Below are 25,416 nucleotides of genomic sequence, written 5' to 3'. Positions count from 1 at the left end.
CCATCAGCACTTTGTGTTTTGAAACGACACTTGCCAGATGTACGAGCCGCCAGGTTGTAGCACGACACTGCAGCTGCTCCGCTCCGTGCCAGCAATGACTTCAGTGCCCTCGCCCAGCTACCGAGGCTCAGTCTTTGCAGCACTTTTTTCCTTAGGGGGAAGGTGTGAGTTATGAAGTAGAATTCAAAGTGTTTCCCAGCTACAGCCACGTTTCCCAAGAGCCACTGAAAAGACCGAGTTTGTGTATAATTATGAAAGACATTGTCTGGGGATGCCAACTGCGCTGAAATAGATGAATGTTTTTAACTCACTAAACATGTCTCAACTCAGCAGTATGCTTATCTAAAAAATAAAATATTACTTTTGATGTTTTAGGTATGCAAAAATTCAGAGATAAGGTAATGCTAAAACCCCTACACGTTTGGGCTAGAGCAGTGAAGTTTTAGTTTTGTCTGTTAAGTGATTCTGAAAATAAATTTGTTAAGGCTTTTTCAAACTCAGTCTTAAAATTTTGCTACAGCAATCTATGTTTAAATAAAGCCTTTATTAACCCTTTTATGAAGAAACAAACTTAAAATCTGTTGTTTCATACACGAGTTACAAGATAAAACACATTTGTTTCCCGAAGCTTTGGTGTCACTGTTAGTTTGTTTTCTGAAGAAAGCATCTGATGATTCAGTGTTCAGGTACTATTTTGTCTGGTGTGTCACAGAATATTCCCTGTATTCTATTTTCTGTCATATAAAGCACAGAAACGTTTCACACTGAAATAGATTAAAAGTCACTTCAGTCAAAAATCTATGCTAATGTCTCCTGTTCACTACACTTGGTGACACTGCAACACCCGCGCTGTCTCCCAACACACACACAACCATGAACTACCAATTTAGACAACAACCTACTGCACTATATTACAATCTGTTAAAAAATCATTTCTTTAAGATGTAAACTCACTTTAAAAATTCAGACTTCAGTGCAGTGGGATAAAACATCACGTATATGGAAGAAGTGTTTAGTGCCCTTCATTGTTTATTGCCCTTTATTTGCCTCCAGCAAAATGCATGTAAGGAAGACATATTACCACTTCTTGATGCATTTCCTAGTTAGCTATAGAAAGTTTCCTATACCCTCCAGATGACATATGAATGTGATGCCACTTAAGAAATAAGAGACAGCAACAATCTGAGAGTCAGAGAGAAATATTTCATACAGTGAAGAACTAGAAAAAGAAAAAAGAAGGAAAAAGCTCCCTCAGAAGTTTTTTCCCTTAAAATTCATTCTTGATCTGTGGAATTTTAGCAGCTGATGAAATATCACACAATCTAAAAAAATATTGCAAATAATATATATCTACATATATGTTTTTATACACACACAACTAAAATTTGGCAAAAATAGAAGATTTCAAGTTAACTAAAATGTATCCTGTCAATGATAATTGCAGGCGTAGCCTTGAGGAAGCTCTTTTCCACAGCAGGCATTCAGTGCGTTCGCACACTTAACGCTCTTGAACTCCAATTACTTCCAGTGGTAGAGTCAGCACCTTTTAAAATGATGCTCTGCTGATATGAGAGTGAACAGTCACCAGGCCATCCCTGATGAACAACACAAGACATGACATAGCCCATGGATTTCTTGTCCCGCTCAAATAGCTAGAAATCTGATCGGGGCAGAGGGAAACAAAATATAAATACAACCACAAGTCAGGAGTGAAAATGAGAAAAAAACCCAGTATGGGCTTATGTGTAAGCAAACACAGGTAACTACCCATGTAGTGCTTCTAGCCAATGCATCAGTGAAACAAGAGTTTTCAATTATTGGTCTGTTACATTCTTTCCCATTTAGAGGGTGTTTTCACGTGACACTGAACCGTATTTTTGATGTTCATGATAACCATTCCTAACTCTACTACCTAAATCCCCTCAAACATGTTTATTTTGTCTTGTAACATACTCCTACAGTGTGAGATTAACAGACACAGAGCAGGCCTGCAGGCACTAAGAATCTAAGCCTAATCTCAAGAAAACAAGAGGTGCGCTTAACCATAAATATTCTTTATAATCACATCAAATATAACATACCTGCTACTCAGTTTTATATAAATTAGTTCGTACATCAGATCTACCTCTGAGGTTATCCAAAACCCAAACAGATAACATTAGTTTTACTCTTCCAGGTCTGAATAATATTTACAGATATTAATGCTATATCCATTTCTACAATCATTCGAGACACATTATATAACTTTATTTTTTTATTTGACAAGCAGCAATATCATGTTCGTCATTTTTTTTACATTTTAATGTAGATACAATTATTAGGTTATCTGTCATATTACAATATTTAGGTTGTTGGATTGGGTTTTTTTTTTTTGTTCTTTTTTTTTCTTTACTTTGTCTTAAGATACATTAAAAAACATCAACTGCAAACGTGAAAGGGGAAAGAGGGGGGAAAAAAAAAAAAAAAGCATGGTACCGAACCAATTTTCCACATTTCAGCAATGCTTCACTCATTCTTTTAGTAAAGTTTTAAGAAATGTCATAATGACATGAGCTTAAAATATCTATAGGCATTTTCATTGACGCTCATGACATGGCACTGGTGATGTTGTAAACAGCAGAAAAACAGGGGCTGCCAAGTGACCAATTATGGAGGCCCAGGCCTGCCTCTTCCCACAGGAACACACCGAACAGTGACAGCAATGATCTCCTCACAATCATACCTGCAGGATGGCAACATCACGCTACGTAACTGTATTCGTCTGCAGAGGCCTGGCTTCGCTCTATGTACTGTTTGTCTATCAGCACTTCAATACACTTCTTAATCATGCTGATACTTGGGTTAAACCTAGCTCTTGATTGGCTAATTACCTGCAAAAGAAAGACACAGGTTTTGTGTTATTCTTATTTACAACAGTTTTAAACTCCATAGAAATATTCGCTAAGGGCTTTAAGGCAAATTCAATATACTCTTCTTCTAAAGAATCATAGAATCGTTTCAGTTGGAAGAGACGGTCAGGATCATTGAGTCCAACCATAACCTAACTCTAGCATTAAACCATGTCCCTAAGAACCTTGTCTAAACGCCTTTTAAACACCTCCAGGGATGGTGACTCTTGACTAAAGACAGGATTAAATAAACGTGGACTAGTTCATTCATAACAATCAACAAAGCATCGCTAGACATCAGTGTCAGGACACTTAAATTGGATTCTCAGCTCACTAGTGAGTTTGCCTGCAGGTCAGCCAGATGTTCTCAGTCCTCTCGCTTGATTTGTCACGGTAGAAATTATGATAAACATTCAGGTTAAAAACTAATCTAATATTAACATATTTCTTCACTTCATTATTTTCAAAGTTTAAGCAAAGTGAAAATTTTGTAAAACCATATGTGCTTTTCCATGCTGGCTCTGCTGACTGACTTCTCTTCCTAGACTGGGTCTTTATTATGTCTGTTTCTGTGCTTTCACTGTTCTGGAATATTTAATTTATGGAGTTATGTCAGCCAGACTTGGAAATTAAACATCTAAAGAATGTGTTAATCTTAGTTTTTGTAATAATTTATACAATTCTGAATGGTTAAATTTCACTTGATTCTATTTTTCAAAACTACCTCTAAAGTTGAACACAATTTTCTTCTCATCCCTCACTTTTGTTATCATAAAAAGATAGAGACGACATTTTCATTTAATGAAGATATGTGAAACCTGTGTTTTTGTTATATCATTAAAAAGACACATTTAGAAGACATGTAAACAGCTACACAGCAAATTACTAAAGAAGTCTGATTATGTTATAATAAGGCCTCATTCATTCTTGAATAACACAGTTTAAATATATTAAAAATGTAAGCTATCAGAGATTCCACTGCACTAGATGATCAAATTCGCAAGAGATAATAAACAGTTATTTTTCAGAAATTTGCTGAAAAAGCCCAGATGACACTTTTCATCACAAAAGACACAGCCCAAGTAGTAATCACTTTGTAAAATTGCACTACTTCTTTGCTGCTGCAGCTGCCAGACTATGGGATGTGAGCTGGATCTGTTGGTTTGTCTCAGTCCCAGCCCATGTCGTGTTGTGTATCTGCTCCTGGAAGGAGCTCAAACTGCCCGGCTGCCTGGAAGGTGTAAATGGAGCCCCCCCACCATTCACGTCCTTCCTGTACACTTGGAGACAATCAGCATGAACCCCTCCTTCATCAGTCACTGGAGACAGCCCTATGATTTGGCCAGTTCCATCTGGCTATGCTGGAACTTCAGTAATACATACACTGAAAAAAATATTTACTGTAAAAAAACAAACAAACAAACAACAAAAACTAGATATGCCTTGTGGAAGAATCTGCAGCCGCAGGCAAAACTTTCTTAGCACGTTTAATAGTTCTTTCTAAACACGTTTCTTAATAGTTCCTAGTTTTGCCCACTCTCTTGTAGAGGAAGAAATGGTGTCTAGTAACAGGATATGCATCTCCATTAACTTGGGAGTCTTCTCACATTTTACTGTTGTGGCCAATCTGTAGCAAGGAGAATGACTATTACCTTCTCCTCTTTACTTCCTAGCAATACTAAACAAAAGACCTTACTACTTGAGTGTGACAATATATCTTGCCTGTAGCTTGTCATTTGTTCTGCGGATAAAGCAATTTTTATTTCAGCTCCTATTTTTTTTTTTACAGTTTTCATGGCTGGCTTTGTCCCAGCTCTAGAGCTCGCTGGAGCCCTCTGTGAGCCAGCAGAACTCACCAGGTAGAACTCACCCAGCAAAGCAAACAAAAAAGCTCAGAAGAGCGAGTTTTGTTGGGCTGGCAGCCAAGGGTCTGGTACATTCCACAGCAGCGCACACGAGAAGAAACTTCGTGCTAACAAGCTAATAGATCTGCTCAGATTTCACCTGACTTCAGCCCTACACTCAAAGTGATTGTCATCAACACACTTCATCTATTTACTTAGGGCAGAGAGAACAAAAGGTAGAATTTTGTATTGGTAGGGGATTTTTGTTTTGTTTTATTAAAGATAATACAAGTAAGAAGGATGGACAGAAATACCTGATGGTCAGAATACAAAAATTTCTGGGAATGACTGCATTGACCTTTCCCATCCACTACTCCCACTGACCTTATTCATTTTAAGGGAAAAGCTCCCTTGTCCTGCAAGCCACTGCAGCATGGAGCTACAGGTAAAACTACCACGGCATATCCAACACAATTAACTATTCAGCAAAAACCACATGCTGACACACACAGGCCTACCATGGGTCTTCAGTATTTTCTTGGATACGTCACCCTAAATGAAATGCGTGGTGCTGAAGCGTAGCAGTCAGAATCAGAGGTAACTACATTAAGGCCAGGAGTCTTTCAATCATATCTCTAACAACAGTATAATCCTGCCCTTACATCTCAGAAAAAAGATTTATGAGGTGAGAAAATATTAACCATTCATAGTAAACAGAGTTCCTTTCAAGAGATTCATTATTATTCTTCAAAAAGCCAGACTGGAAATTTTAGGTATATAAACATAATGATAAAAGTAACAAGAACTAAGTATAGTCATCACCATAATTAGCAACAATATCACAAATGAATGTTTTAAGAAATAAACAGGCTCTGGACAGTAAATCAAATCTTACTACAAGTTTAGCAGGAAAAAAAAAGGAAATTGGACAGCCAAGAAGCTATTTATGCATATTCTACATTTTAATACAAGTGATGGTTATTCACTTTTTTATAAAGGTCAGTCCAGTGAAAAGGCTGAGCACCTTCAACCGAGAATCACCTGGCAGTTTGGCCTTATTCATACAACATGAAGCAAAACAAGTTACTGGGCTCAATGCAACCTGCATAACTAGGTAAAACTTCCACTTGAGATTTTCACCTTTGTGTTTAAGCATTAAGTATACAAAAACCTGTCCCTCACAATCTGCTCTAAAACCTGGCAGTAATTTCTGAAGTGTCTAAGAGCATGTCCATATCACAGATTTTGATTCTGACAATAATCAGGACCTACGGTGTTTCATCTTCTAGATATTAAAATCAGCTTACTTAAATTAAGTTTGCTGTCAGAGTAATGGTGTACAAGCACTTATTTCAATATCCAAAATCTTAAAGATGTCTCACACTGTAAATTTGGGCTTACAAGCTCCCTGTAGCTGCTTATTTTTTCTTAGGAAATACAAGTGAAGTGGTGGCTGTGGTAAAGTGTTTCCTCCATCACCCTGACACAGAAAGCACACAGCAGATCTCAAAATGACCGAGTGCCTCTCCACCTCCATGCTCAAAACGGTAGAATAAAGCAGGAATCTTTATTCCCTCTGCCACCAGTCTGCTCTGAGGTTTTCCAGCAAGGCTCAGGACACACAAGACTGAAGAACGAATCCCTCGGAGGCTGAGAAAACTACGACTGGGAACTGGCTGGTAGCAGAAAAGGTTCAGTTGGAATAAGAAATACAATTAGGCAGGCAGCTAGCACAGATGGGAAGGTGGAAGTAAAGAAACAGCACTTTCTTCCCAGCTGGTCTGTGATAGTTCACAGATCATTAACCTAGAATCTAAAAAAGCCAGACAACTGTCTTGCTCAATGGAAAAGGGAGATTAAGAAGTACATGTCTACATACTCACACAGCTTTTAAAATTTTAGCCAAGAATCAGAATTAAATCATGATTAGAGCTCACAATTGGCTAGGTGCTTTTATGGAAATTCCATACCTAGAATATCCATACTCAGGTTTTCAACTGAACCTGTAGCTCTGGTTATGATTCTTATAGGATACAGCATCTGTCCACATAGAACCAGCCAAGAGGAAAAAGCAAGCACAGAGGTACTTAATGCTTTAGTGCTAAGACATTTACAAGATCTAAGGATCACAGCTAGTGCTCCAATACTGCAGTTCAAAGTAGACTCCAGTGAAATTCCCACTGATTTCACCAAGGTATTAGTCTTGACATGAAAGAGTTTTGTGGTCAGATGTTTCGCCCAACTACCCTGAAGATTTTCACAAAATCACGCTTCAGAGGAGGATTTTCTCTTACCTCCTGAATAAGAGCATTATGTCGCAACACTTTCCGTGCTTTCATGATACGGACTATAGCAGCTTGAAGATACATTTTTCTGTCTTCATCTACAGCACTTCTGGTCTGCTCCATCTCCTGCCACACAGGAAGAAAAGTAATGCTTAAAATATAGTAAGATCAATAAACGCTTCACAAAAATATCTTCAATGCATAGTTTTTACTTTAACTAGTTTTTACGTTTTAACTGGAGAGAAATGCAGGAGCATCTACTATAACATATTGAGTTCAGCGGCACATTTGTCCCTTGTACAAAATCATAAGTCTTAGAAAATAGAGGGAACATGGATTATCAAGACTGGAGTTAATTTTAGTTGCTGAAGGACACAAAATCATAGGAAAATAGAATTGACTGGTTCCACTGTTCCTGGAATAGACTGCTTTTATAACCACCACCAAAGTCTCATTGGGTAAGACAAACTAAATGTCAATGCACTCTGGTACAAGAGGAATAACTCATTTATCTTTTATTTTCTTATTCCCTATTCAGTCTTCTCCTGCCTATATTTTAAGTACAAAAATATTTGCAGTGCTTCAGCTTTAAACTTAAATGATTCCTTTATGATGATGTAAATCGTACACAGGGACTCTTACATGTGCTTACACCAAACTAACATAATAAATTCAATTTTAGAAAAATAAGCTTCCTAAGCTGTTCAAGCTAGAAACACCAAAGAATACTTGCCTGTGGTGTGTCTTTCTGCATGGATGTAGTAATTTTAAATTTTGTTCGTTTACTGCTGAAGTTCATATTTAATGAAAATGTAGACTCTGCCTCTATGTCTTCCTGCAATAAAATATCTTTTTAAAAAATCATAAATGAAACCAGAAAATTATAACAATTTACAATTAAAAATCACAGTTATAGGCTTGCATATATACAATCAGTTTCAGATTTGTAGCTGGAAATTTAAAAATGCCACTTGAACCGGGTCAATTTTTTAAGCTACAGTTTCACGGACCTAGAAATCAAGTCTATTACAGAAAACACTACAAACAACTCTGGCATACATGAATTTGGTTAACAAATCAATGTGATTAAAGCACTTTCTGTTTTAACACTTCAACAGCTTGTCTTAGTTACAAACACTCCCCGTTTAAACTCAATTTCTTCCTGCAAAAAAAGTAGGATTTGCTTTTATTCACAGCAGAACCTCAAGAGAGAGAGCAGTTGCTTTCACTACTAGTACTAATGTTGCCTTCCAGAACTTAAGCAAAAAATCTAAGCATTTTGTTGTGCCATAGCAAACCAGTTGATGAGCTGCAGATTCTCCAGTTCCACACCTATCTGGACATTTCTCATTTTTTCCAGTCAGAATGTCAGTTCTTTTCCACACATAAAAGTCTATTTCTTTCAATAAATGGCAACTATTCCCTGCAGCCCAAACACCTTTACATTCAACTAACCAGATGACCTGACCAGTCTTTGCAGTTTCCAGGCAAGAGTCTGTCCAAGTATTACCAATATCCAGCAGAAAAAAGTGACTGGGCTTCTTAGACTTGGGAATCTTGCCAAACCATGGTTGCCTCAAGCACAAATACTTCAGTGAACACAGCCAATATTTATCTAAATATATACTCAAAATAATATTAATTCTCATTTTATATTCTGCAACAAATAGTCTTCATTATAATATTTTATAATACCCAGACACAGTCTAGAAAGTTTAACATGAAAGGGCAAAGATCAACAGCTTTAAAAATATATGCTAATGTTAACTTTTAGCGTTATTCTGATTACTTGGTTGGATATAAATCAAAATAAAGTATGTGTTGTGCAAGAACTCAAAAAGCGTGATTCTAATAGACCAATAAAGATTTTATCAAAAGTTGGGTTTGTTTTTTTGTTGTTGTTTTGTTGTGTTGCTTTTTTTTTTCCTCTTTCAAAAATAGAAGAGCAAACTACAACATTTAATACACTGTGCTTTTCTGTGTGTCTCAGATACAGGTAAAGAGGAGTTAGTGTATCTAATTACACAGCTTAAGCCAATAAGTAAGCTGATAGACTGTCTACAGATCTGCTTTCACATTGCTGGACGGAGTGCAAAGAACACAGAATTAGCAGATATGTTTGAATACAATAGCCTGGAAATTAAAGAACCAGAAAACATAGGGTTAACATTAAAAGGTAAATGGGTTGGAAAGCTGTATCATCCACTCTTCGATGGGACAGGATATGCTTAAAAAAAAAAATGGGCAAACCTTATACAACAGATATAAATCAATGTAAATCCTTTAAATAACGGGCAACTTTCTAAGATTATGAAAAATCTCACTGTTTTCTGCAATAGCTCCCAGTGTTATATTTCACTCATCCTCTAACAGACATTTTCCAAGCCACTGTTCCAAACAGCTCATTTCTAGATATTGGAAGCACATCCTGTGCTTCAGCCAAGCACCAGACCTTCCTTATGATCTTAACTTGCCATTTTCCAATATTTTCCTGGTTGAAAAAAAAAAGCAGATATCAGAGCAGCTTTGGGTTTCTTCTAGCAAGCAAAGTGAAGAGCTTATCTCAGTTTCTTCTGCCTGAATAAGGGGCTTTCTGGGCTAGCTGGAAGCACATGCTGAAGTTTGAATGGTATGCACAGGCACTTCAAGTTGCTTCCTACATAACAGGCATCTCTGCCCTCCGCTAGATAGGAGAAAGGGTCACTGGTTTCATCAAGATTGTACAGAAGTATGAGGCAGAGTCAGAAACAGAACCTGTATCAACCATTGTTTTACCCACAAACAAAGCTCTGATCTTACTGGAATTCCATAAAACTCATGAACGATAGAGTTTGGCAAGTTGCAGCAAAAATCCCCTCACACAAACCCTCCTTGCTCCCTTTCCTCCTTGTTCCACCTTCTGTAATCTGTCAGCAAGGGAGCACATGGTTCTTTCAGTCTCTTAAACCCACCATTGTTTTTAGGACCTTTGTAAGACTCTTTGGTTTACTACTCAGGCTCCTCCCCAGGATTCAGTACAACTGTGAAAGTGGTGTATTCAAGACGTATTCCCCTTCAAGAGCAGTGAGTCTAAAGTCATAGGGATGAAATGCAACAGAAAAAATAACCAGTCCTGGCATTATTACCTTTACAGCATACCATGCTGTTGTAGGCATACAGAACCTACATGACACAGAACCTACTTTCTCCTGTCTCTCTCCTTATAAATACAAATTTATAATTGTTCACAATGGTCAATAATACAGTTCAGAAAACAAAGCAAACAGTGGATTCTGTTTGCCCTTGAGAAAGATCAGAATCACAACACTGAAAAGATGAAACTTTATCTACTTATCGCCATACCTTGTCTGAGTCATGGTTGATCATTTTGACATCAAGTAAGGATTTGATGGTTTTTGTCAGTTCCTTCTCATTCATTTGCGTACTGTCCTGAAGCTCCTTGTAACTGACAGTTTCGCTGTTGTTGAAGGCAAGCAACACTGCCATTTGGTACGTTGTGACCATGGCCACATAAGGTTTGCACAAATAATTCATTTTTACTTCACCTGTAATGATACAAGTAGTATTGTAATGATACAAGTAGTATTTTACAAACTGATAGAATGTGCTGAGAAGTCATCTGAAGTCTATTAGAGCTCCTCATGCATTTCCAGACATTCAACTCACACCTAAGTGTGCATTTAACACTACGAATGGGAAGACGAAAACTGATGTTGTGAATTTACACATATAGAATGTAGTCTGCTATAAAAAACCTCACTGATTAACGATGAATACTAGAACAATAGTGTTCTCAACAAAAAAGGAAACCTAAGTGTCGAACTTGAATAATGCAATATAATTTCTAGTAATAAAAAAAGCTAATTCCAAATAGCCTCAACACACTGCAATGCATTAAGCTCAATTAGTAATAGCTTACACAGAACCACACAATAGTGATTACAGGAAAGCTGTTCTGAGGAAAGATTTAAAAACAAAAGACTTGTCCACAAAAAATTTTTCACAACATTCTTATATTCTTTAAACTGCTCTGAATTTTATTATTTAAAAAGCACTGAAGAGGTCTGTCTCAAAGCAGAATTAGATTTGCTGTGTGAAGGTGAGAGAGAGTTAATGGCAACCTTTTACTATTAGCACTAAATTTTCATTACATTTTATTGTATGCTAGTCTGGCTTTCACCTCCATGTACTATGTCGTGGCGCACAGTCCTTAAGGCCTGATACGGAAAGCACTTGAAATAAAATATGATTGACTGATACTTAGTCTTTTACACATATTAACATATATTTCTACATAGTAAATATAAACATAAATATTTATTTACTTAGATACTTACATATCTAAATAAAATAGTATAATATTAATTCTTAAAATTATTAATATTCCAGTAGGTAAGAAAGTACAACTCTAGTTTTACTTCAATTTAATATATCACAGATAACATATGCAAGTTTACAAAACAAACTTTGGAAATACTAAGAAGCAAATATTTTGCATTATATATTAATTTAATAAGTCAGTTCACTTGATATGCAACATAGTGTTCCAAAATCTGTTGCTATTTGAAAAGGAAATCTAACAAAAAATTGTCAGTTGTATACAGCAAAAGTTTAGCAAAGCACTTATTTTTACCTGTACAAAGATAATGTAGCCAAGTAAGCTTCCTTCCACTAAAATGCTGACTGTAAAATAATTCAAACTGCAAACCAAAATGAACTTCAATTAGTCACACATATAACTACTCACAATAGTCCATTATCACATCACCCTTTTGAAAAATACGGGATTTACGTTTACAACATTGGATGCAAACATTGCAGATCAATTAATGACAGCATTTTACATGGGTAATGGCTAAATATCAGTCATTTACTGAACTACAAGAACATATTAACGTATTAACCTATCACTTGATGACTAAATCAAAAAGATTGCTGAAGCATTCATACTCTCAAAGCATAATATACTGGAGCTAAACATTGTTCCCAAGACATATTACCTTTACTGAATTTAAAATAATTTATAGGAAGCTTTAGCAATCAATCTCGTTAGGTTTTATTACTCTGTTCCTTCCAATTCCATATAAAACCAAGTGTACTTTCATTTTTTCACTTTGGTGAAATAATTCTATATTCCATGACTTTGACAGACTATTTAAAATCAATTCAGAAAATCCATTTTACTAATGTTTTTATCAACAACATTCTTCAAAAATCCCAAAATCTTAGTAAGCAGGTATTTCCCACAGTCAGCTACACATTGACTTGCATGATGAATCTCATCTTACACTCCTGAACATATTTTTAGGGGGAATTCCAAGAGAGCAAGCTGGAAAGTGGGCCACAGCTACACAGTTTGCAAACATCTCAGAGTCAGGAAGTGACTACAGCTCCTCCAATTTCTGTTGAAACATTCCCAAACCTGTTTTCACAAAGCAGCACACATTTGTGATTTAGGAAGTAACATTTCAAAGTTGTGCTGACACTCAAAAATTGAAGTATTCTCTCAAAATCAGTATTTTGAAATCTTATATGCAAAAATAGGATGAGTAGTATGCTAATTTCTTCCTTCTTTTTTTTTGATTTTTATATTAATTTCTTGTCATTATGAGAAGTGCTGTATCAGTCATTCTGGTAAGCATTTTTTCCTGATACTTAAATTCTACAAGACACAAAAATATATAGCAGAAGAGGAATATGAAAAAAAATACCTCTAAACAAGAAAAAGCCTTAAAAACAACTTTAAAATTCCTTTCCTCTTTGAGAAATAAAAGTTTTTGGGTTTGTGCAAGTGAAAATCAGCTATGCGGTTTGAAATCTGGCACTAAAGTGCCTGAGTCTGACTACTGTGAGAACACTTTCCAGAAGACCCTAGGAATGTGATTTCTAGAAGATTCTTTCAAAGCTACACTTATGTACAATTAAATGTTCTTTTCACTAAAAGAGAATAAGAGGAGGAATGGCATAAAAGACCCGCGGACTGTGATAAGAAAAAACAAGTTTACAGAGAAGCAGCAAAATAATCTGATTAGAAACCATCAGTCCTGCCATTCCTGGAAACCAGCAAGCAATGGAGGGAGAATTAGCCCTGGGAAATGAACGGAAGCATTGGATTCGGAAGAACAATTAAAGATATTCCAGACTGTTTAAAAAACATTTGGAGAACATGGCTTCCAGTTTACTTATTCTATGGGCTCCACCGATGCAGAAAAGTTACTTTGACAGAAAGGAAAAGAAGAGTTTCTCCAAAGACTAAAGTAGAAGTTTATCACAAGGCTTGTAAAAATCAATAATTTATTTTAACATATGTAATGTAAGAGTCTGATAATATTTCTTGTAAGGAGAAATATAACAATGGGGATTTTTAGTAGCTACAGTATTCTCTTGGATGTCCTCTGAAAAGAACTGAAATTTGACTGAAAATCCAACAGAAACATTAAAATATAAATCTGACCTTAATCCTACGTATTAGCCCTATCACCAAGAGGAACAAATCAGACTGCGCATATTGGCAAGTGCCTGCTAAACCTTAGTTTTAGTATTTAAGATTCCTATTTTTTTTAAAAGAAAAAAAAATTCAAAAATTTTGCTCTGATACCTCCTATCTAAAAGAAACAGTGTGGCTTGCAGACTAACCCTAATTCAAGGTCTAACTACTCTCTGGTAATGAGAAAAACTTAAGCAGATTCAAAGAACTTTTCTCTAAAATGGGAACAAACCTCCCTAAACTCGACGTAGCAACCACTGCGAACACATCCATTTGGGTTACTCTGGTTTGGTCTGGCAGCTATGATTAACATCAAAGCAAAATACAAAAAGGGCGACATTTGACCTCTTTAGGAATCAGGTGCTTCTCCACTCATAAGCATATACAGTATGGAAACCAGTATTTCTATACCATCCAAATACATATAGGTCGCTCAAGCAGCCTCAAAGCCTGAAAAGGCTGCTACAGAGTCTGCCCTGTTACACAGGTACTCCCATAGTTTGGAGTGCAACTCCAAAAATAAAGTTTGGTTTGTCTTTTTATTTTCTTTCTAAATCCTGGCCAGAATCCTGTGAGAACTCTCTCTTCATGGGTCAAATGATCAAATTTGACAGTAAAGACAGACATGGTCAATTTTTCAAAGAGTCCCCAAGGTCATGTTTGGTTTCCTCAGAGAATTATGAGTATAATTTAGAGCATTAATTCTAGCTACGTGGCACATGAATAAGTTTGCTCCTTTAAACTGGCAAAACAGTGAAGTTAGGCAAGCAAGCCAGAGTAGGAGCTGCTTCTGATATCCAAGTCCATAACAATTTCCCAACTGAGGCACAACTGACAATACTCCTAATTTAAGCTCACAAAAACCAGCAAAATGCCGCCAGTCACCTCCTGTGGATCCCATCATATGGGTTAGAAACAATTATATTGCTAACACAAGTGTCACTTAACACAGTGCAAATAAAAGCAGAATAGTTCTAATATTTAGTAGTAATAAATGAAAAAGTTCCTTCACCACAGAATCAGGCATTTGCCATTATAATTTACATCACATAGCAATTTAAAGCATTACACTTGCTTAAAAAATCTCTTACATTCAATAATATTTATTATTATGTAGAATGTACTTTACCATTAAACATACTTTGGCAAAGATCAACGCACATATTCTGTATTTTAATGCAAATATTTTATAGGTAACACGTAGAACACAATAATATAATCAAAAGTAATAAAATATTCCACCCTTACAAAGCAGAAAATACAATATTTAGCCAAAGTAAAACCTTTACTGCTTTGAGAATTTTCTGAAATGAGCTTTCAAGGAGTTTGCACAAAACTTGACTTTGAATGGTTTCTATGAAATACAGGACAAGAAACGTGTATCTGCATTTAAATCCATTATTTAGAGTTATTTTACATGTTCCACATGTATACAAGAAGCCTCCTACTAACCTACCATCTGTACACTTTTTTCCAGTTCCTGAGGAATTGCAAATGTAGAAGAAGGAGCCTGAGTCAGAGGCCATGCACCAGCCTAAAGGTATCCAGAAAAATAAAAGCATTAACATTTTCATACAACACATACATTAAGAGAAAATAACACTGTTGAACAGGTCTAGAATGTATATTATGCTATAAGACATTGAATTTACTCCAAAAGTTTTATTGCCCATTATGCACGCCCCACTGAGGTGTTAATTCAAGACAAGAGCACAAGGCATTTTGCATCACTATTGTCTAGTGTGATAGGTTAATTTTAAAAAGAAACATTAGGAAAATAAATTATTCCACAATGATCACAAGGAGTCAGTTTCCATATGAGAATTATGCATAGTTAGAAAAAATGTTCACTTGTTATCAAAACATTAAGTACAAATAACTCAAGAGTAATAAACATACATTAGTACCTGTAGAACATATATCTGAAAACTAATTCCCAAATCTATAATTGTGTCCTGGTTTTTGATAAAGTTGTTGAATTTATTGTTGAGATCAGCACTAACACTCATGTCTGTGTACATTCGATGGAGCTTGCTGGTAAATTCATAACCACAGGCTTGCTGTGAAGAAATATTGTTTAAGGTTTCACAGTGAAAACAGTACTTATTACACAAAATCATGCACATTCACTACTAAAATATGACAATCTAGTCAGCAGAAACATTACAATACTTACAGAGAACACTAGTTACAATAGAAAATAAACATTATAAAAGAAAATAATTATATTTATCTTAGTTTCACTGTCTATACATTGATTTATATGAATGTTATTTAAAATTGAATGTTGTTATAAAATTGAATGACATAGCTAGTTTACGAATGTTCTTCGTACTTCTATTATGTAAATATTAATTATTTGAACACACTCACTAAAACCACCCAAAGCCTCAGAAAAATCTCAACTGCCTAGGTGAAACTTGGCCATACATCTTTCATAGGCTTGGCCACGTATCTTTCCTAGATTACCAAGCAATTTCTGCTATTGGAAACAGGATCTACTGATTGCTAAATTATCTCTGGCACCCTCTGCTGCTCCCTCTCAACATTACTTACTTCTGTGTTTGTTTATTCTGCATTAGATAAATATTACATTACCTTTAGTTTATTAATCATGGCTTCTTCAGAATCCATAGACATAGACAAACCATGAATTAATCTTTTTGCCAACATTCTGGCATAGAACTGCATTAAAGAAAAAAAAGGAAAAAAAAAACAGATATGAGGAATTTTAAAAGCATACCCACATTCTTCAAGTATACTTTAAATGTAACATTTTAACATTTATTGAATATCAAAAGTTACCTTTTGGAATACATCTTTGTCATCAATGTATTTGAAAACAGTAATGAAACTCGTAAGTTTGTCTTCTACTTCATTCTCTGTCATTCCTTTTGCTGATTTCTTCAACAAGTTGTCACAGTACTTGGCCAGCTCAAGTTAAAAAAAGAAAAAACAAACCCAAATCTACTCATCAAGCTTGAGAACAAATGTATCCCAAAATATTCCACACTTCTACACAAGAGTTAAAGCAAGAAATCAATCACAGTCTACAGTCTTACGTTCTACAAGGGCTGTATTCCTAGGTAAACAATATATACTACAGCCACAGAAAATACTAATTCTATACCAAAAATTACAAGTGCACTGATTTTGCAGCCCCACAAATGTCTGTGCGGGTTAAGTTATTTGTTTCTAATGAAATACACATTTGAGACTGACTCAGTGTGAGAAATGGATATTCATGTGATGGACTCTCTGCCAATTCATTTGACAGTTATAAAAAAGTATTATTCCTTTCTACAATAATATATATCACTTACCAATTCAGGTGCTTTGCAGATCGACTTGGGCTCCCTATAGTTAACTACTGACGTCAAAGCCTACACAGGAAGACAGAGCAAAGAGAAAAAAGTAAATTACTTAAAAATTTTTCTTTTACTACATTTAAAGAAACTAAAAAAAAAAAAATATTCAAAGCAAGGACCATCCAAGACCCTATAAAACAACTACACAAAGGGGATCAAAACAGAAACCATTAATAAAAGGGTCTGAATTACTGCTCTGTGAGAATTTGTGTTGAACATTTTAAGATGAGATTTAAGTATAAGTGTAAAGAGTAGAGGAACAGAAGTTAATTGCAGAAAGCAGGAGAACAAAATAAGTTCTGATTAGAAACTTAAATGTGGAAGTATGAAGACTTTGGTATACAGCAATACATATGGTCCAAAAGTATGGCCGAAAGAAACCGAAGAATAATTGCAGAAAGAGCAGACTTGAGCAGCAGCACACCAACAGCAGCTTACATAACAGCATCTATCTGGAGCTGAAAAACATACACAGTGTGCTCACAACAGTAAGAAAGGAAAGATCTTTTGGTTGTTGAATTTTTTTGACAGACTAAAGAAGAGAAAAATATTGTTGAAAGTGGAAATTCGAAGCAGAGCAGTAGAAAAATTACGGTAGCTGAAGAAAACCTGAATATGATGAAAAGGAAAAGGAAGGAGATGGCAGTTTAGAACTGGAAATTTTAAACAAAGATATCAGAATCATCAAGATTCATTTCTAAACTACATACCACATGTAAATTAACATTTTAAACTAGTATTGAACCAAAGATATTGCATGACCATAGATCCTACAAATTATAGCTCTTTCTATGGAAGAAAAACATTACTATTGTTATTATTATAAAGAAGAACCGACAAGCAACTCTTTTGTACAAAGCCTCAACATTCCAATATTTGATAATAGGTCCCTAGAATCCCTGTGAGAAAAGAATGCGTGACTTGACATGAAATACAAAACCCTTTGAAACTTAGATCAGATCACTTTTTTGCAATGACGCTGGAGGCAACAATAGCAGTTTTTATACCTACCATGAAAAACTGACAACCGAGAAATATTTAAAATATTTTATGTCATAAAGATCACTGAAGAATTGATATATTTAAGGAAAAAGTACATTGCCTATGTGCCAGCAAATGTAGTTGTCAATCCTGTATCACTCCACCTTGTGGTACATGACACCAATTGCAACTGAGACAGAAATGCATTAGGGTATTGAAATAAGTATTTGTTTTAAAATATTTTCTCAGTATCACAAATACAGATGGGTAACTATTATTGATATTATTACTGGTATCTTCATCACTACATCTTTCAAGATTAACCTTGTCTGAAAATTATCAAATCTTAGATTATGACTACAAATTGCAATTACTGTAAAAAACACAAAATGACAATGTTGAGGAAAAGATATGTACAAAGGAAACCGCTGTAATACATATGTTTTCTGAAAAAAAGACTTTTCATCACAATTGAAAACACAAAAATGGAGCTGTCCTCAATGACAATGTCCTCAATGACAAGTACACATGCATCCCATGACAGGAAATTACAGATAGGAAAACAGTGAGTGCACTCTCCAGGAAAAAGACATAAGGATATGTGGGAAGAGTGGGAAATTAACAAAGAGATGATTAAAAAACTGTACTGCTTTTTTGGCGAGCATTCAATCCCAAGAGCCCAAGCATGTTTTGCAGAATTTAATAATAACAACAATAACAAAGTTATTTATAATTAATAATTATTATTAAATTTCATAGCAATTAGAACTGTTATCTTAAATACCTTCATTGCCATACATTTCAAAGAAAAGAGCAAGAGTCTCTTTCCCTAAACAGGTTTATTTAACTTCAATTGCAGTTCTCTCGACTGGAAAAAGTTAGCTGCTGTGGCAGTGACTGAAGAAATCTAAGCTTCCAGATATTCTTCATCTTCAACTTGAAAAATCTAAATAAAGCTTTCATGTAAGTAATACTATCAGCATTCAGAGTTCAAACATTACGGCAGCAAGCAAATTCAAGTTAAAATACATGTAAGAGTTACCAAACTTCCTCAAACCCACAATTTGTCTATTTATTATCTGCACTTAAATTTATTAATACATTAAACAGATCAACTCCATTTTTGTGTTTTCAATTATAATGAAAAGTCTTTTTTTCAGAAAACATACGTATTACAGTGGTTTCTTTTGTACATATCTTTTCCACAACACTGGTTTGTCTTGTGTTCCATTTCATTTCTAAGCTAGAAAAACTGCACAAGAACTCTATCTTTGAACACGTGTTGATGCCCTGAAGAATTCTTGTGAGCGTGAAACAGAGTCCTATATTTTGTTTTCCAATGCTTTTTTTACTTAAGTAAAAGTTACCTTGTCAAGGGCACTCATAAAGTGTTGATCACCATTCAAAACAGTGTTGATGAGTTGAACAAATTTACTATGTACTTCCAAAACTGACTCCACAAACTGAGTTGGCATCTAAAAAGGTAGATAAAACAGAAAGCAAGTTAATGGGGAAAGTACTATTATCTACACAAAAACATATCTACATTAGCTATACATTTTTTTTTTCCTAATTATTCTTTTTGCTGAGAGTTAAAATCATAGTGATTAAGTCTTTGAGAGGATTGACTCTGACACTACTGTCCTTGAGCATGTTTTGGAAATAAAAGTCTATGGCTACATTTACAGTCCTGCTATCAAACCTAGATTTAAGTCCATACCATTCTAATGCTGTCTAATCTTTTCCATCATACCCTAAACCCCTTTATTAGCCCTTTCAAAAACCATTAATGCTAACACGTAAATACAGCAATCAAGCCAAAAAGCTACTGAAATAAGTAAACCGTTGCTTCTCCTACACACTGACTTCAGAGACAAAAAAATCCACATGAACCCCTTGAGTGTTCCCACGTAGGACAGTTATGGATCAAATTTACTGTACCACCTTTCAGCATCACATTTAGTATAGAAATGACTAACAGGAGTCAGAGGAGCCCCGTGCAGAGCAGCTGGCAGGCAGCAATGCAGGAGCCTGCAATGCACGGGCCGCAGCCCATGACTCCCCAAGTGTGTTCTCAGGTCACACATTAGAAATCGTTTGATGACAACGTACTTAATCCATGCAGTGAAGCAAGTAATTTCACATTTTGAGTTTATCTACATAAGGCTGTGATTTTTCATCACCCTCATGGTTCTGCATTCATTTCCCTGTGTAGATGCTATCAGTTTAAAAGTATACTGCTAGAGACTATTGTTAGTATGCACACAGGAGTTATGGAAGAGTAAACACTCCTGTGCAGTCAATGAAAGAGTGAATTTACAACAGTTTGTATCTATGTATTATTATAGACAGAAACACCATGTGGCTAAAGTTACCATCCTAAAGTGAGCACAGATCTACACAGCAAGATGTTTACACATACAGATATAATGCCAAATGAAAGCTTGTTTCTTCCTTTCTGAAAAGCAATGCTCAAGGATCAAAAACGGAATTGAGGAATTCAAATACATATGAACTGAAAAAAGTTTAACATATTTTAGGAAAATAATTAAGCTATGGTATTTTCAGAAATTGCATTAAAATATGAGACTGCAACACTATCAGTGAAAAACACCACACTGAAGTCAGGACAGGATGTCAGGTCTTTACAAATAACACATAATTAAACTAAATGGAATCATTTGTTCCACATATCCAAACAGCAAATATCAGTGACTTAGAGAAAGTCAGAACAAAAATACATACATGGAACAAAAGGACCTACTTGCCATGACAGCATTAAACAGACAATGAGAAATATCTGGCTGTAGTTGTTTCTGGTTAGACTACAACAATCGGCTCTCAGGATAGATATGTGCTGCACAGCTAAGTGCGCGGATTAGAAGTCAGAATTTATCCATAATATTCCAGACCAATTTTCATATAGACAAAATTAAAGCAACAGAATAGACTAAAAAGAAAAGGTAAACATTTCAGGAGGAGTGTTAATCAAATAGGCAATTTCAGTTGCCTGAGGAAACTCACATTTTCCTGAGAAAGATTGCTGGTTGCTCTAAGGCCCTCATCATGGATATGGTTTTGTAGTTCCTGAATCATATGAGGTAAACCACTTGACACAGCACGAAGTAGAGTATACATATTTGCCATGTCTGTAACAGAGATACATTTTTATAGAACAGGCTTAGAAACACTAAATATCCACACTCAATATAGTATCAAAATTTCACACAGAACTTTTCAAAGACAAGACCAACTGTTTAAAAAAAAAAAAAATAACACACACTGGATCACTGACAAAAGAAAAAAAGGAAAGAGTAGGGCTAAAAACAGTATTTACTGAGTACTGCCATTGCAACTGCCTCACTCTTCCAATACTGCTTATTGAGGAGAGGTGGGCTAGTGTGTAACTTCTGTGCCAGTTTATTTTAACCCTTGGCCTCCTTAAATCTCCCTCAGCAGCAGCTGATTAACATCAGTTTAGGTATCCTCTTGATATTTTTCTTTTCTTCCAGTGGTGGCTTGAGATTTTCCTTAGGTTAGAAAAGCTGTAAATAAGCAACTGCTATTTTTTTTTTTCCCCATAAAAAAGGATCCAAGCTCTGATCAAATTTGCAAAGCTCTCTGGAAAATGAACACTATTATTAGATAAAGTTTGAATTTGACTGTCAAAAATAATTTGTTTCACATAATCAATACCACCTTCCATGCAAGAATAAGCATTCTTTCAAGGCTAAGAGGCTTGTAGTCATCACGAATCCTAATTTTTTTAATCAGGCAGGTAACACAAATATAAGAGCATCTGCTTCTGTAAAAAGGATTTGGGAAGAGAGGTGACAAAAGATTCAGGACAATAAAAAATGGCTATGAAAAGAAGCCAAAATATTTTATAAACCTGACCTGTCAAATGACGATGAAGAAATCTGTAAAGACAGAGCCATCGGTTTACAAATGAAAACACAAGCATAAAATATGATCAGTTCTATGGGACACAGGACTTCAGTGGTTTTAAGCTAAGACAAGAAAAGAGTATTGGCCGAAAGAAGGGCTGTTAGCAGTAAAAAGGAGGTCTGGACTATATATTTGGTAGAGTGAAAATTAATTACATGGTAAAAGAAAAAATGTCATCCAGGGCTTAATTGGGCTTTCTAGATAAGTAATATATTAGTTGAAAATGCTTAAGCACATAGAAGACCACTGAATAAAGGTATAAAGTTGCAACACTGATTGAATAAAACAAAAACCACTTCATGATTTTTGTGACCACTGAGACTTACCACTTCTCTTCTCTTGTCTGATAATATTGTGACATTCTGCATGTAGAAACTGCAAGTGATCGGCTACCATTCTCTGTTGGCATTCATGGATCACTTTGCTGTATGAGCTGGGATGCAAGTATTTCCGACACCGCATTTCTTCGTCTTTTAATCTACCTAAAACCTGCAGACAAGTTTTTAAACTGAGAGCTGATGAAATACTAACAACCAATATAGAACCACAAATATACAACAGTATATGTGTGTAGACTGCAAGACATGAATAAGTAACAGAGTTAAAAAATAAATTGTTTGGGATGCTAAAAAATTAAATTTGCTCTTCTGAATCAGGTTGTTACTGAATTAATATAATCTTCTACTCTGAGTACTAACTAGGCTTAGTCACTACTAGATGTCTAACAGCACTTGGTAGTTCTCAAAATTTCTTCTTCCCTTCAACTTTGTGACCAGTCTTCCCCAATTTCTCCTACCACACTTCTTATTTCTCCTGAGAAAGTTTTACCACAATACCTAATTATATGACTATAAGAATCACTTTATTGTTCTAAACCCACTTGTTCGTATGTAAACATCTGCTCAAAAGGTATAGGTGTACATCTGAGCTATTAAAAAAACCTCTCTTTCTAACTTCAATTAAGGAAATAGGCATTATCACAGAGTAAGTCATATGAACACTGACATACAGTTCTCATATCCAGTGAGTACAAGGGGAGCCTAGGGAGAGTGGTGCAGCTGCAGACTGCTAATGACAGACAAAATGAACCTGCCTTTCTTTTGGTTAATTGAAGTCTTAGTCTGTTCCTAAATTTCACCTCAGGTGTGCAACCATTAGCTTATGGTCCTTATGGTTAGAAGTGATCTCACAGCCTTAGCCTCAGCTCCTCTTATCTTGTTAGCGCGGACAGTATAGCAACGAGGACTGACTCCTAGTCTTGTATTAATCTTTGCTTTCTCAAGCAAGGTATAAGAATTACAAGTAATTTAACCACAACCTGACTTTATACACCACAAAGCAAAACAAAATCCACCTCAGAATATGTAATTGTTAACAATGCTCTGTAACAACTCTACCACATAGTCTTCTCAAACGTTACGTTGCTAAAGCTCTCAATTTATGCTACTACAAATAGAAGGAAAATAAGGAAGTGAGGAAGCAACACTGATCAGCCTGAGAAGTATTTTGGTTTTTGTCTTTTCTTTTTTTTTTTTTTTTTTTTTTTTTTTTTTTACACTTTTCATATAATACATTTATCATTTATTATGAATTATTTTGAAGCTGACAGTCAATCTATAAGCAAGGATTGTAGTTTGTATTCAGATTAACCATGCTATCAAAACGCACAGTTTAAATTGCATGAAAGCATGCAACAAAGAACAACTATAAAAACTGTGCAGGAAAACATGTATCATCAGTAAATTGATAATATTAGATTTTAGTTATTGCATGTGTTTGGAAGAATCTCTTACCTTCTCCATGTATTGTGAGCAATTTGACTCTTGCAATAAATTTGAAGCTTCTTGTTTATAATACTCCCCTGTTTCATTCAGAAAAGGACACTCAAAAATTTCCTGATAAAACTAAAAGGGAGAATTTTTTTAAAGGACAAATACATATACTACATATACTCGATATTGACATTCAAAATTAAAAAATATAAATCAGAAACGTGTATCTACCTTTAGGGGGAATTTTTTCTTATACTGTTCAACATGAACAAAGGAGTTAATAACCCCATGGATTACTTTCTGGTTTGGGTCTTCTCCACAGCGATCACTGAAACAGGCAAAGCAAACATTCATGAGAATGTAGGTATCTAGTATAACTCATCTGATAGTTGAATGAAATAATATTAGACGAAAACATTTTCCAGTAAACTCCTCTGCTTAGAATGGCAAAATGGAAGAAGATTAATCTTAAAATAAAAATGCACTCTTTCTTCTGTTGAGATAGCAATTCACAACTATTCAGATGCATTTGCAGGTCATGACATTTCCAAGTGTTTGCTAAGGATGTAAAGTATTCCAAATTATATACTCTAACCAAGTACTTTAGAAGTTACAAACAGTTCCATCCTATATCTGTAGCCTTTATCAAATAGACTAACCTCACATTCCTGACCCTGCCAAAAAAACCCCATTTTTGCCAACATGACACCTAAAGGCATGCTATGTCCTCTTCTGAATATCTACCAGTCAACATATAGATGCCATGTGGAACAAAAAATGTATTTGGCACATCATCAGAATCTTCAATCATACATTGGAAAAGGAAAACCTTAAGTTTTCCAGTCAAGTTCTTTGTTTCAAATGAACAAGTTAAAGTGAAAAAAATATTATCTTTAGTCCCATTCAGTTGAAAACAAAAGTAATAAATGTAAGTGTTGTGCATGCTGAAAATAGTGTGCACTCCTTTGCAAAGACTGGAAATAACAGACCCACACTCACAGCAGCAGAGATTTCCTTAAAACATGAACTGTTCTAACAAAAGACCACCTTCCACATACCGTTTACGAAGAAGTAAAAAATATTCCTTAACTCCAAAGCTGTTAAATTGGATAAAATATGATTTATAAAACTACATTTACACCCAAGCATCAGCAGTTATAATTTCAAAGGTTTTATTTTTTAAAACACATACGTACACACATATACATGTATATAGAATAAGAACTTCTACTTTACCCAGACTACACTGAAAAGACAATGAGTTCTCTGGTAGAAACTTATGTTGGTATAGGAGAGTCATACACATAAGTGATTTTAAAAAAAAAGAAATTAAAAGGAAAAATTGAAAAAGTAAAGCCAGCAAAAATACCTCAAACCCAAACATTACCATATACCCATCTAGGCTGAAGCGGAATGCGGGAGAAATAATTTTGCTAATTTCATTTATGGTGGTTTGGAATTTACAAGATCTCCAGAGGATGCCCATAAGCAAGGGAGGTTTCCCAAGACAACCACACCAGCAGTCATCCTGTTACACATACCACACCATATTCATACGTCCACAACACTGTGAGTTACGTGTATTGCTTTTAAATACTGTGCCCTATGATTTGAAAATTTAAGCTCACAATGGGTGGAAAGAACTGGCTCTCTAACAGATCGCGATCAGTCACTGGATGGTTCATGCAGATTGGTCACCCATTACAAATGACATGACCTAATGGGTAAGTGCTCCAGCAGGTACAGTTGCACTTTTTCTCCCCTGGGAGAAAGGAAGATTTCCCCTGGTTCTGGTGGTCGAACCAACAGAATAAATCTGGGTTTGGGCACATGCAATGCTGCC

General features: G+C 35.4%; 1 protein-coding gene across 4 annotated transcripts in view; it reads right to left on the bottom strand.

The window, feature by feature from the left end:
- Nucleotides 1-2,236: 2,236 nt before the first annotated feature.
- CUL2 (cullin 2) overlaps nt 2,237-25,416 on the bottom strand; it is a 50,187-nt gene continuing 27,007 nt past the window's right edge. For all 4 annotated transcript variants that reach the window (XM_065055098.1, XM_065055096.1, XM_065055094.1 and 1 more), the window contains 15 exons: nt 23,805-23,901; nt 23,595-23,705; nt 22,128-22,290; nt 20,878-21,002; nt 19,221-19,328; nt 16,828-16,887; nt 16,310-16,438; nt 16,103-16,189; nt 15,412-15,564; nt 14,961-15,038; nt 11,651-11,717; nt 10,360-10,562; nt 7,751-7,852; nt 7,027-7,143; nt 2,237-2,870 (listed from right to left, as the gene is read on the bottom strand). In XM_065055098.1, the coding sequence (XP_064911170.1) occupies nt 2,739-2,870; nt 7,027-7,143; nt 7,751-7,852; nt 10,360-10,562; nt 11,651-11,717; nt 14,961-15,038; nt 15,412-15,564; nt 16,103-16,189; nt 16,310-16,438; nt 16,828-16,887; nt 19,221-19,328; nt 20,878-21,002; nt 22,128-22,290; nt 23,595-23,705; nt 23,805-23,901 (1,732 nt within the window). In that variant the 3' untranslated portion in view covers nt 2,237-2,738. The remainder of the gene's footprint in view (nt 2,871-7,026; nt 7,144-7,750; nt 7,853-10,359; nt 10,563-11,650; nt 11,718-14,960; nt 15,039-15,411; nt 15,565-16,102; nt 16,190-16,309; nt 16,439-16,827; nt 16,888-19,220; nt 19,329-20,877; nt 21,003-22,127; nt 22,291-23,594; nt 23,706-23,804; nt 23,902-25,416) is intronic.

Source organism: Columba livia, chromosome 2, assembly GCF_036013475.1.
Source record: "Columba livia isolate bColLiv1 breed racing homer chromosome 2, bColLiv1.pat.W.v2, whole genome shotgun sequence".
NCBI lineage: Eukaryota > Metazoa > Chordata > Aves > Columbiformes > Columbidae > Columba > Columba livia.
Note: the sequence above shows the minus strand (reverse complement) of the source record. Positions and strands in the feature narration are given on the sequence as shown.